The 13,340-nt window shown below is 44.4% G+C and overlaps 1 protein-coding gene across 2 annotated transcripts in view; it reads right to left on the reverse strand.

Annotated features, from left to right (window-relative positions):
• Positions 1-13,131, reverse strand: part of DMRT1 (doublesex and mab-3 related transcription factor 1) — a 104,047-nt gene extending 90,916 nt beyond the window's left edge. The window contains exons 1-2 of one of the 2 annotated variants that reach the window (XM_059926455.1): positions 12,754-13,131; positions 9,314-9,497 (exon numbers count right to left, since the gene is read on the reverse strand). In XM_059926455.1, coding sequence (XP_059782438.1) covers positions 9,314-9,497; positions 12,754-13,131 — 562 coding nt within the window. Of the gene's footprint in view, positions 1-9,305; positions 9,498-12,753 lie in introns of both variants that reach the window. The other variant, XM_059926456.1, reaches the window with a different exon arrangement.
• Positions 13,132-13,340: the final 209 nt, after the last annotated feature.

A 13,340-nucleotide genomic window follows, 5' to 3' on the forward strand; every position in this document is an offset into this window, starting at 1 on the left:
CATAAGAGACCAGAGGAAACTGGGTTTGCAATGTAATTTGGGAGCAATATGTATGTGAATTTTCTTAGGGGAATTTTTTTATAAGTTGAAAAGTAAGACACCTTGAGGCTGAGACAGAAATTCAGACCCGCACTTACAGAGTTGCTTGTGACCAAGGCAAAAGGAACCCTGACAAGTCAAGAGCCAGTGAGACAGCAGCCAGAGCCCCAGGGGGCCCAGAGGTACCCTCACTCCGCTCCCTGGGCTTCATGGCACAACATAGAGCACCCCTAGGCTCAGAGTCCAGATCACCTGGCAGAGGTACAGAATTCACAGTATCCCACATCAGGTGGCAGCTGGCCTTACCCTGGGCCCCCTTCCCTACTAACCTCAGCCCTTTAAGCAACTTCAGAGTCCTCATTACCCCAGAGGCACACATTAGACTAACCTATAGAACAAAGAGAGAAGTCAGCAATGAAGCAAAAATTGCGGGCCTGGGAGAAGAAGTAAGAGGAAAAAAACAGATGTTGACGAGATAAAAGGAATCATCTCATGTGAGTCTACAGGTGATTCCAAAGGCCAAGAAAGGCGGGTTAGCAGAAGAGGCTGCCCTTAGCCAAAAGTTAATGAGAGGGAGAGAACGGGGAGTTATCACTCAGTGGGTTTAGTGTTTCAGTTTGGGAAGATGAAACAAGTCCCGGAGATGGATGGTGGTGATGGTTGAACAACACTGTGAAGGTACTTAATGCCACTGAACTGCGCACTTAAAAACGGTTAAAATGGTCCATTTTATGTTAGGCATATTTTACCACAATAAAATCTTTTAAAAATAAGATAGCTAATAAAACAACAGATAGGACAGAAGGGCATCCACGAGATCCAAAGAATAGTGGGTGGCTGAGGGGGTGGTCAACGGACAGGATCCCTGAACCAGCAGATAACCAGGAACCCAAGGGTCAAGGACTCCAGGGGGACACAGTGGAGCAGGTAGGAGAAACTGATGACACAGATGAGCCTTCTGACATTCCAAAAGTCTCCTACGGCAGCAAACACAAGGCTGTACAGCACTACAGTGATACCTAGTGTCACCCACCACCTATAAAAGTTTTCCAATGCTATGAATAACTACGGCAGTAAATTCTGAGACAGTCTATGAACTACCCTCTTCCAACTGGCAACGTGAAGAACAGCTGTCTATTCTCATCAGCTCTCGGGTTTTCTCTTCTACTTTCCACAGGAGTGATGGCAGTTTTCCATTTTCAGAAATCCAAAGATAAAAATTATTCTTGCCAAGTTTCTAGGGCAAGAGAATTCCTTCTCCCTTGTTCTGAGGAAATGCTTGTCACCCAAGGTCTAAAAAGTTGCTTAAGCCCTTCAGAAACAAACCAATGTTTTCTACGGGCCAATAACACAACAAAGAAAATCTGTCACCAGGTCCCTCTATGGTTTAATTCCTCAAACACTATTCCTCTCACTACAAAGTATATGTGATAATGAGGGAAAAGAGGAAATTTTTAAAAGACTGAATATTAACATATTTCTAGTGATAATAAAATGCAAACCTAGAAAATCCTCCATGATCTAAACTTCTGGTCATCAAAGAGACACTGACTGGGTTTTATATCTTTAGTGTTTGCCAGGATGAAGGCATCTTATTGTTCAATTTTAAAAAACTTCACAGGATGAAGGTATCTTACCTTTTAATTCTAAAAAATTTCAGTACGAATCTTCTGAAGCCCTCACACACTGCTGGTGGGAATGTAGTAAAATAGTGCAGCCTCTTTGGCAAATACTGTGACAGTTCCTCAAAAGGTTAAACATAGTGTTACTGTATGACTCAGCAATTCCACTCTTTAATACATACCCAAGAGAATAAAACATATATTCATACAAAAACTGGTACCAAAATGTGATGGAAGCATTACTCATAATAGCCAAAAAGCATAAGCAACCCAAAAGTCCATCATCTGAAAAAAACCAAAATATGACTTATCCGTAGAATGGAATATTATTTAGTTTTAAAAAAGGAATAATAAATACATACTACAACAGGAGTAAACCTTGCAAACCTGAGGCTAAGTTAAAGAGGTCGCCTATGACCCCAGTGTGGGAGCAGATGGAGAGTGACTACTAATGGTACAGAGTTTCTTTTAGGAGGAGATAAAAATGTTCCCCAACTAGATTCCAGGGACGGTGGCACAGCTCTGTGAATTTACCAGAAAACACTGAATTGTACACTTTAAGTAGATGAAGTGTATAGTATATGAATTTCACCTTAGGCTGTTAAACTACATTTGAATTTTTAGTCATTTAAAAAATTCAGATACATTTAAAAAAGATCACAAAAAATGCAGATTGAACATCAATGATTTTACTCTGATATCTGCAAGTGGGTTCATGATCACTAACAGAGTGTTTTAAAACACAACTTCAAATTTAACCATCACTATTCATTTATTCAGCAAAGGTTTACTGACCACATGCTACAAAGCCAGGTACTGTACTATGCACATGAGTACATGATGAATAAAAAATGCAATCCCTGCCCTTAAGATTACACTTTCACAAAGCAGACAGAGGTGTAAACCAATCAAATGTTTCTTTGTCTTTTACATATGCTGTTATAAAACTAACTTGTTATTGTACAGCACAGGAAAATATAGCCATTATTTTGTAATAACTTTATATGGAGTATAATCTATAAAAATATGTTGTACACCTGAAATTAATAATATTGTAAGTCAAGGGCTTCCCTGGTGGCGCAGTGGTTGAGAATCTGCCTGCCAATGCAGGGGACACAGGTTCAAGCCCTGGTCTGGGAAGATCCCATATGCCGCGGAGCAACTGGGCCCGTGCGCCACAACTACTGAGCCTGCGCTCTGGAGCCTGCGAGCCACAACTACTGAGCCCGTGTGCCACAACCACTGAAGCCTGCACGCTTAGAGCCCGTGCTCCGCAACAAGAGAAGCCACTGCAATGAGAAGCCCGCGCACCGCAACGAAGAGTAGCCCCCGCTCGCCACAACTAGAGAAAGCCCGTGCGCAGCAACGAAGACCCAAAGCAGCCAAAAATAAATAAATAAATAAATACATATATTGTAAGTCAACTATACTTCAATTAAAAAAAAATAATTTGTGACTTTAAACCCTGTATTTACCTTTTTTGGTGGGTCTAGATGTTTTCCAAATTGCCTTTCTAGCCAAGGTAGACCAGTAGGCTACTTCCTATGTACTTTGTCGTTTTAACTTCTTTACAGAAATACTGTCTACAGAGAATTTCTATCAGGTCGGTTAACTGCTATATTTGACACGTAAGCACAGACTTCCCTTGGAATAAATAAAATTGACTGAGACGCTATTTAAAACACTAGACTATCAAAATGATCAGTACTATTAATCTTAAGTGTCTTCTTTCATTCAAGCCTCCAACTCTTGCTTCAGTTTAAGGAGATTTGTTTTGTTAAACATCCTAGAAATTTCTTTGACTCTGAAAGTAAAATTGGGGAATGCTTTTATCTGAAGGCCTTTTTAAACCTAATCTCCACATCCTCTATTCTACTTGAAATTGAGAGCTCTGTCTAAAATCAGATGGAGCTCATCTCATGTAAGTAGCCAGAATGCTCCAAACATCAACTCTCAAACTAACTTGGATAAAATGTTTTGGTGCTTCATTTGAAATGCTTCTTTCTGTACAACATGGACAACTGCAAAGATAAAAACTGAAATATTTCAAATTTAAATAACTCCACAGAAGATTTTAGGGCAGCACAACTACTCTGTGTGCTACTATAATGATGGACACACGTCATCATTAATTTCTCTAAACTCACAGAATGTACAACGCCAACAGTTGAACCCTAATGTAAACTATGGACTCTGGGTGATTACGGTGTGTCCATGTGGGTCATCAACTGTAACAAATGTACCTCTGGTGGGGGATGCTGATAATGGGAGAGGTGTGCGTGTGTGCAGGCAGGGGGTGTATGGGAAATCTCCGTACCTTCCTCTCAATTTTGCTGTAAATCTGTAACTTCTCCAATGAATAAAGTTTACTTTTAAGAAACTTAATTCAACACCTTCAATTGTTAGCTCCTCAGTCACATTTCTTACTGGTAAAAACTGCATGGGGACATTATTCCATTTTCAAACTACCACACTGCACGTTTGTAAAGCATTTAAGCCCTTCGAAGGCACATAACCAGGACGGCGTGTGTGCCCTACCGGCATGAGCTCTCTCTCTGTGCTGAAGTGGAATTACTGCTAAAGAAGAGAAGTGAAGGAGGGGGTCCCGCCATTATCAGATGCAGACCTGGCTGACCCTTCCAACGGGGGAAAGGTGAGTGAAAGCAGGCCGTGGGCGCTGGGGGGAGGCCTGAGATGGCAGGAGGCGGCTTGATGTGGAGGAGTGCGAACGTGAGTGTGTGTGGAAGCCCGGGGTGCTCCAGAAGGGAGGCCCCAGGAGATAACATTCAGGTCCTTACTTACAAAGGACACGTATGCAGAACCGAATTCTCTACAATGCAGCCCTTCATCTAACAGCCCTGCACAGAAAAGGAGAGGCAGAGAACTATGCGGACCTCAGCGTGAGCACTGGATAAAATGGCATTCTACTTGCTGCATAGGAGGCTGAAGGAAAAGCAGAATATAAAATAAAACGAGGAGCCCAAATTTCAAAGAGGAGGAATGCCTATGAGATTTTTTAAGTCAGTTGATAACTTTCAAAATAAAAAATATATATCTAGGAAGCTAAAATTTAAAAAGTAAAACCACAGAAATAATGCTGAAGTTGCTATTAATTCACTGTCATTTATAACCGAAAGTGCTCACCCTTTTTTCCAGGTGACCCAAAATGGCTGGGAAGAAACCATTTGCTAATCGATAGAGCACCTGTTAGCATATCTGATCCTGCCAGTATAAGAGACAGCAATGAATAGGGCATTTCTTCAAAAGGTTGTTCCTTCACAGTAACACCCGCAATCACAATGAAAATAACAACAAAAATATTTTATACGCATTGTGGGAGGAATCGTCAGGCAGTGTTTTGATCCATCTTGGCCAATCTTTGGCTAAGGATCGTAGGGACTTTCTTCTAAGGTGTTGTCCTACTCAGAGGGATCAGCTCTCCAAGAGATCAAACAACAGCTTGGTAAACCCAATTTCCTTCACAGTGGCCTTAGAACTCGGCCAGTAATCTCAGCAATAATTCTCGGGCATTTCTCACTCTCACTTTTGGCACTTTCAGGAGCCAAAAGGAGATAACGAAGAAGCCTCAAGGACATAAACATCTGCTGGACTTCACTAAACCACTGCCCTTGCAGACACTCAACATCAGGTATGTGAAGGAGAAGGTGAGCAACCCGCCCCCGTGGAAGCCAGGTTGGTGGGCTGCACTATCCCATGACAACTGCTACAACCTCTCATGAGGTAACTGCGAATCCAAGCCTTCCACATCGATATAATGGAATACTAGGCCATTAAAAAACTCCAGTTTTAAATGAAAAAAATAAAAACTACACACGAGTGGGAACAATACACTCCCAATATGTTAAATACATAAATTACATATACACATACACACATATGAAAACTACAGACAGACACACAAGCTTGCACATGCAGCTTGTAATCAATCCTGGGATAACAAAGAGATTGGGATTGGATTGGAACATATTCGTTGAATGTGTTTTGTACTCTATAAATGTTTACCGTTTACCTGCATAAAGTTAAATGTTATTTTAAAGAAATCCTTATCTCTGGAAATTTAATACAAGCTACATGTTTGTTAGCAGCACGCTATGCAGGAAGTTGGGCCCACTGTGCTGCATAAAACTTGAGGAACACTCTTTAGCCAATCTGTCTAGTCACTGCTTCTCTCTCTCTCCCCCTCTCTTCCCGCCTCCCTCCCGCCCCTTCACTGCCCTTTCTGTCTTTCTCCCTCTTTACATTACATAGTTTAATTCTACTGGCATTTCTGTTTTTCTCGTGTTCAAGTCCCAGCCCAGTCCGGAAGTTAATGATCCCAACTCAAGAGCTTTGGTGGAAGTCCTGAGTAATGATGATGGATGAGGCTCCTGCCCCACCAAGAAGAGCTGGCCCACCTTTCTTGGGCAGGCATAGCCTCCCCGCCCATACGTGAGCACAGGAGCGACACATACTGCTGGCTTCCACACTCCGCTCCCTTGGAGTGTTGGTTCAAGACTCCAAAATGACTCCAAGGTCTATCAGCTCCAGAAGCAACGAAGGGAATCTGGTCACATCCTCCTTGACCCTGAACCTTCTATCATGCTCCCCTGCTGCTTCTATTTGTAACTTTCCCTATCACCGCTCTGAAATGCCCTGCGAGAACTTCTTTGTCATTCTGAACTCCGTCTAGCCTGAAATCCTCCTCTAAGGCTTCGCTATCTTGGGGTATGCTATCAGACTCTGACACCCCTTCCACTGCGGTGCAATGCCGGACAGCAGGCTACACCAAGTTCACCTGTGGTTCCCTACCAGATGCCCAGCGTTGACATTTATCCATCACGGGCCTGTCCCTGTATTTCTCCCCGTGAAGACCAGTGGCTGCAACCTTCCATGCCAGCCAAGAATGGCACTGCCCCTAAAAGTGTTCCTATTTGCCCATCAGCCCTAAATCCCTTCTGAGGATTAAACCATAACCTCTAATCATAACTGTCCATTTTCCAAGGAAACACAGCAACTATTCCCACAGCCTCACTTCACAGGCAGGTGAAGAAATTCATGGGCTTTGGGACCAGACAGACCTAGGCTGAATCCCAGCTTTATTCTGGGGCAGTTTCCTTACCACTGGCTTCCTTATCTGTAAATAGGAATAATAATTCCTACTTTATAAGATGTGTGTGAACATCAAATGAGTTACTCCCCTCTTTACTCCTCTGGAACATCCCCTATCAGTCCCTCCAGCTGAATCCACCAGGTCTGCCCTGACCTGGTAGTATTTGGTAATTAACCTTACACACAGCTTAAAATCCCAAAGTGCAGGAATCATATTTCTGACAGATATACTCCTTCCTTCTTAAGAAAAGGAAAGTTTAGAAACTGCTGTAAATATATATTATGAGCAACTAAGCTAAAAAAAAAAAAGAAAATAATACCATTCCCTTTGTTAGCTACAGAATCTGTAGCCCCAGTAACACACACAGGGACAGATACACAAACACACCGACCTGCAGCAGAGATTACAAGTCTATATCTCACCTGCCTTCTTTGGTGCCCGCTAACCTTCTTCTTTATAATGGTCAAGGCTCCTAGAATCTTCAAAAGCCTCAAAGACCTCATCCCTCATTTTTGAGAAGAGGAAACAACAGGACCAGAGAGCTAAAGTGACTTGTCTAAAGTTGCACAGCTAGTTAATGACAGCTAGGCAGCTGACAACTTTAGCCCGGTGGTTAAGCGCAGCAAACTGAGTAACTCACGAAAAGCTTACTTAAGAGGAACCGCACTGCAAGGTTCCATTTCATGGAGGCTTAGAAGGCTCAAAAGATTCTGTGAACCTCGGCACATGTGTCTAATATGAAATATATGTCTTCATTTGCCAACAGGATGTCACAGATCTTTGGCTGGTGGATTTCTTAGAGCCCCTGCATTCTAAACCAGTGCCATTAAATAGAACTTTGTGAGAAATGGAAATGCACACTTTCCAATATGGCAGGCCTTAGCTATATATGTGCCTGTTGAGCACCTGAAATATGGTTAGTGCAACTGAGGAATGAAATGTTTAAATTTTTTAATTTTATGTTTTATTGTGGTTAAAATACACGCAACATGAAATTTACCATCTTAACCATCTTTAAGTGCACAGTTCAGTGGTATTAACTACATTCATAATGTTGTGCAACCATCACCACCATCCATCTCCATAGCTCTTTCCATCTTGTAAAACTGAAACCCTATACTCATGAAACAATAACTCTCTACTCCCCCCTGCCCCCAGACCCTGACAACCACCATTCTACCTTCTGTCTCTCTGATTTTGACTACTCTAAGTATAAGTGGAATCATACAGTATTTGTGTTTTTGTGACTGGCTTGTCTCACTTAGCGTAATGTCCTCAAGGTTCATCCACATTGTAGCATGTGTCAAAATTTCCCTCCTTTTCAAGGCTAAGTAATTTTTTACCACATTGTGCTTACCATTCATCTGTCAGTGGACACTTGAGTTGCTTCCACATTTTAGCTATTGTGAATAATGCTGCTATGAACATGGATATACAAATATCTCTTTAAGACGCTGTTTTCTATTCTTTTGGGTATGTACTCAGAAGTAGAATGGCTGGATCATGTGGTAATTCTATTTTTAATTTTTGAGAAACCACCATACTGTTTTCCATAGCAGCTGTACCATTTTACGTTCCTACCAACTGTGCACAAAAGCTCCAATTTCCCCACATCCTCACCAATATTGTTATTGTCTGTTTTTTTGATAGTAGTCATCCTAATGGGTGTGAGGTGGTATCTCATTATAGTTTTGATTTGCATTTCTCTAATGACTAATGATATCAAGCATCTTTCCTTGGGCTTTTGACCATTTGTGTATCTTCTTTCGATGAATATTTTAATTTTATTTCACTGTAATCAACTTAAATAGCCAAATGTGGCTAAGGGTTTCCATACTGGACAGTGCAGCTCTAGAATACCTAATTATTGAGGTAATTTGGAGACCCAGTGCAGTAAGCATAGTGAGCTCTGAAGACAGATGGACCAATTCAGACACTTGCTAGTTCTTCAGATGCAGCCAGTCACTTAAAATTTTTATACCTCAATTTTCCCATGGTATAAAATAGGATTAATACCTCCTTCTTCTAAGAATGAAATGAAATGAATCAGCATACATGCAGCCCCTGGTAAAATCTTAGTACATGGGAGAGAATTTAAGCCAATGGACACGCCTTGCCTCAATTCCAGTATCCACTGATAGCTGACACATAGGATTCGGCTTTTTTAGACACTCTCCCCAAATGGATTGCAGTCCTTTCCAGAGAAATGGACTTTCATTCTAGGAAACAAGGATCTTTAGCTCCCACCAAGAGGACCCACAAATGGAAGGGGCTGACTGAGATGAAATCTGGACTCACTTCTCTGGCATTCTGTGATTCTGACTCTGTCCAGATTCAGCCTTGACAAATAACCAACAGAAAAGTGAAGCCGTCAAACTTCTGGTTTCAGAATTGAGGCCCACATCCTTTGTGAGGCCGTCAAAAACAGACCTTCAGTAGGGAGGATCTTTTAAGAAACCTCTCAGCTCTGAATGTGCTTTGGGGCTCAGGACCTTCCTGAGACTCTATGTCTTTCAGCCCTCCATCCCAGCCACAGGGTTACCTGGCGCTGCCATGGTCGGGGTGCTGGCCGGTGGGGTCTGCGAGGTGCTGCTGCCCTCAGTCATCAGGCATGGGGTGCTGCTGTCGTTCTCCCTCTTGATGAGCAGCTCAGCCGCGCTGGGCAGCGGGATGGGGTGGCTGATGCCCAATTCCTCCTCCTGTGCCTGCTGCCGTCTCAGGGCCACCTGGAAGCACAGGGCAGTGGGTCACCCTCCAGCACCCCAGAGTCACTCAGTGCAGCTTTGCCAAAGCCATGGAAGCCCCACCCACCCCAGGGTGAATCCCTCCTTGCTTTTTAAAGCTACGCAGGTAACTCTGAGATGCAGCCAAAGCTGAGAAATGGTTTCGAGCCAGAGTCCCTAGCCCACAGTAAAAGTGCACAAAAAATGTCCCTTAAAGAAGTGAGTATGTAGAGTGGCGGGAAAGGCTGGATGAGGAGAAGCTTCAGAGTCAGCAGAGGCATTCAACATGAGTAGAAGCCAGCACTGACAGACTAGGAAGGAAGGAGAATGGGATCACTCACTCTTTCCTTCCACAGATGTGTCAAAGGCTGCTGTACTGGGAACAGCGACCAGCAAGATACAGTAAGGTTAGATTAGATCCCAAGGTACTCACTGTTTACAAGGAGAAGCAGGAAACAGGCAAACATGCAACTGCAACTCAAGACAAAACGTGGTAAACACCACAGGACAGGCATACACAGATCCTCCAGAAGAAACTCAGGCAGAAACAGCTTTAAGTGTAAGTATAAGCTGCAGGCGGTGCTGGAACAGGGCCTTGAAGAATAGGATGAGTGGGGCTTGACGGGCAAGGATGAAGGGGCAGAACAACCCGGAATAAGGGAGCAGGGAAGGCAGGGGCTGCTCGGGAAACCTTGCAGAGCCCTGTTCTCTGTGGGGGAGGGAGCACATACAGAAGTAATGGGGAAAAGGGGGCTGGAATACGGCGCTGGAGTCTCAGGAGAGAGAGGCTGGAGGTGGAGAGAAAGGGAGACGACATGTTCCATATTCCAGGCAGGAGGGAAGGAGATGCAAGTGGGGGCTGGAAAGGACCCAGCATACCTAAGACACTCCTCATGGTCCCTCTTCTTGTAAATAACATTGTTTAAGGTTGAAAAAAGAGGTGTCAGGAAAATAAATTCTATTTTGGCTTACTATAAATAACAAAAATGGAGACTTTCTGTTGAAACTGACCATTGGTAATAATGAAATGAGAAAGGGAAGCACCTGTACCTCAGAGGCCCAAATACAAGCCAAAAGTTGAAATCAAAATGGTAAACCAGAAACACAACTACAATTTACACATTGTCTTAGGAATACCGTAGTCCAAATTTAGAAAAATGATTAATTTGGAAGTAATTTTACTCATAACAAGAGGAGTCTTCAACTTTAAAAAATCCTTGAATAATCAATTAAGATTAAATAATTAAGCTTAATTCTTGAATTTTCTCTTACTAACCAAGAAGTTTAGGAACAGAATATTAAAGATTTGGCCACATATTTTTTAAAAGAGTACCCATGAACTTGTGAAGTATGTCAATGCAAACTTATACCCTGGTTTACAGGAATCCCATGCATGCACAAAACATACAGGGTATTACATAGTCCATAAACTTAAAACACCTTTACAAAGACCTCTCAAGCGTTCTTAGGAAGTGTTATTTAAATGGAGAAGGTGGGGCAATTGATTTAAAATGCAATTGTTTTAGAGTCAGATCTAAGATCAATTTCAAACTATTTTAGAATGCCTGTTACATGAATGTTAAAGGATTTCATTTAGCACAGCACAAGCCTGCTGGTGTGGAAAACAGTGAAATTTCATACTATAAAAGTAATCTTGAGTTGCTTTTGTTTTTAACAAAGCAAACATCCTCCTTCCAAGTTAGTAGGCCTACTAATACAGCTTATTCAAAATTAATGGCCCTACTTGGATATATATTTTTATTACATTTTGAGGACAATTCCCCTCCCAAGCATACTCTCCATACTAAATATTAAAGCCAACAGCTAAATGTTCAGAAAACTTTTCTACCTACAAATACAATTTAAATGTCCATAAGTATTTTTTTCAGTAAACTCATTGTGATGCATTTTAATGCTACACTCAGTGTATTCTTTTCATCCATTACAGATTAAGATAAAAATCTATAAAGAAACTCAGTAAAACAACCTATATTTCCATGAGTGCACTCGCAATCTGTGAAGCCAAAATATATCTAGTTTAAAACATTTCAAAATTGGATGTACATAAAAAGTATGATTTCTAAGCATTTGTGCACTCCTGTGCAAGGATCTTACCTAAATCATTTTCAGTGGGGGGTATTTACCCATTCCTAACCAAAAGCAGCACGTAGTGAACATTTCTTTGGTACCTTTTCATTTTAAATAACCTGTTTTAAAAGTATGAAACAACTTTTAGCGGGAAAGAATGTATATTATTCTCTTCTAAAACTCATTTTCGGATACCAACGACGTTAACTATTTCCGTGAAGGTGCTAAATTACTGCCCAGCTTAGGACGCTTTAAAAAACTAACACACTCCATGAACAAAACCTCAAATTCTTGCATTTACTCCTCTGCGTACATTTTAAAAAATTCTTAGCTGTGTTTTAAAACACACTCAAAGTAATGTGTACTTCAATAACTTCGGTGGAGACAGCAAATTTTAAAAGGCTAATGAAATTTCCGTAGTGCTCAAAATGGCTGAGACACTCAACCTGGATCCACCGGGGCGAATACGAAAAGTGCGCCAAGAGCACAACGAGGACCACGCCACGCTGGCGTCCGTTACAGCGCCTTTTCCAGAAAAACAAAGCCTCTCGACGCGTTATGCGGATAAGCAGCAGCCAGCCGGGTCTCCGCTTCGCCCTAACCAGTAGCCAGAGCGGGCACCCTCTCTAATATAAGCGCACCTCCCTGCTCGAGGCGGAGTCAGGGATCCCACTGAACCACGAGGGGGCAAACCCCCCAACTCTGCTCAGAGAGCGAGGTCAGAGATCCCGGGGACCCCCGAAGGCGCAAACCGCGAAACTCTCTGCCAGAAGCGGGGTCGAAGATCCCGGGGACCCTTCCCCAGCAGTGCGAACCCCGCAACTCTCAGCTCTGAAAGGGAAATCAGACATCCTGGGGATCCTCGGGACCCCCGGGACCCCCGAGGGGGCGAACCCCACAACTCCTGCTGGAGGGAGGGGTCAAGGATCCGGAGCCGCCGGAGCAAACCCCGCACCTCCCTGCTCCGTCTGCGGGACCGGAGAGGAGTCCCGGCCCTCCGAGAGCGGCGTCCGCACGTGGCTGGGAGCCCGGGCCCCGAGCGCGCCGCGGCTCTCGGGAAGCACCGCCGCCTTCTTCCCGAACCCGCGCCTCGCGTGGCGCCCGCTTGGTCCGAGGGGCTTTACCAAAAAAGTTCCGGGCTGAACCCTGGTTCCGGGGCGCCCGCACTCACCTGCGCGGCCATCACGCGCTGTCTCTCTGCGATCAGGTTGCATTTCTTGCACTGGCACTCCCGCCACATGCAGAAGCGTTTGTGGCCCTTGAGTGGCGACGCGTAGCCGTGGTTCCTGCACCGCGCGCACTTGGGCAGCCGCGGGGACTTCTTGCTCGCGGCGGCGCCCATGCCCGACGCCCCCGAGCCTGAGCCGCCGCAGCCGCCGCTGCCCCCGGCGCCCGCGCCGCCCGTGGTCCCGAGCAGCGCCCCGGCCGCTTTGCCGAAGCCCCCGGCCGCTTTGCCGAAGCCCCCGGCCTTGCCCTGCGGTGGTGCCCCAGGGGCGTGCGGGGCTTCCGACGGTGGCGAAGGCTTGCTGTATGCGTCGTCGTTGGGCATGGTGCCCCAAGGAGAAGCGCAGGGACTCTCCGGTGCCTGCAAGGGGAGCACCCAGCCGACGGCAACGCTCCCGAGAAGGAGGCGCGGGAGGCGTACGCGCTGCAGCCGGAGGCGCAGCTGGAGTGGCGAGGTCGGGACTCGCAACGCCCAGAGTGGTGGGGGGTTGTGCCCGTTTTTGTTTTTTTTTTTCCTTTTTGCGCGCGCGCGCG

This window comes from Balaenoptera ricei, chromosome 6 (assembly GCF_028023285.1).
Source record: "Balaenoptera ricei isolate mBalRic1 chromosome 6, mBalRic1.hap2, whole genome shotgun sequence".
NCBI lineage: Eukaryota > Metazoa > Chordata > Mammalia > Artiodactyla > Balaenopteridae > Balaenoptera > Balaenoptera ricei.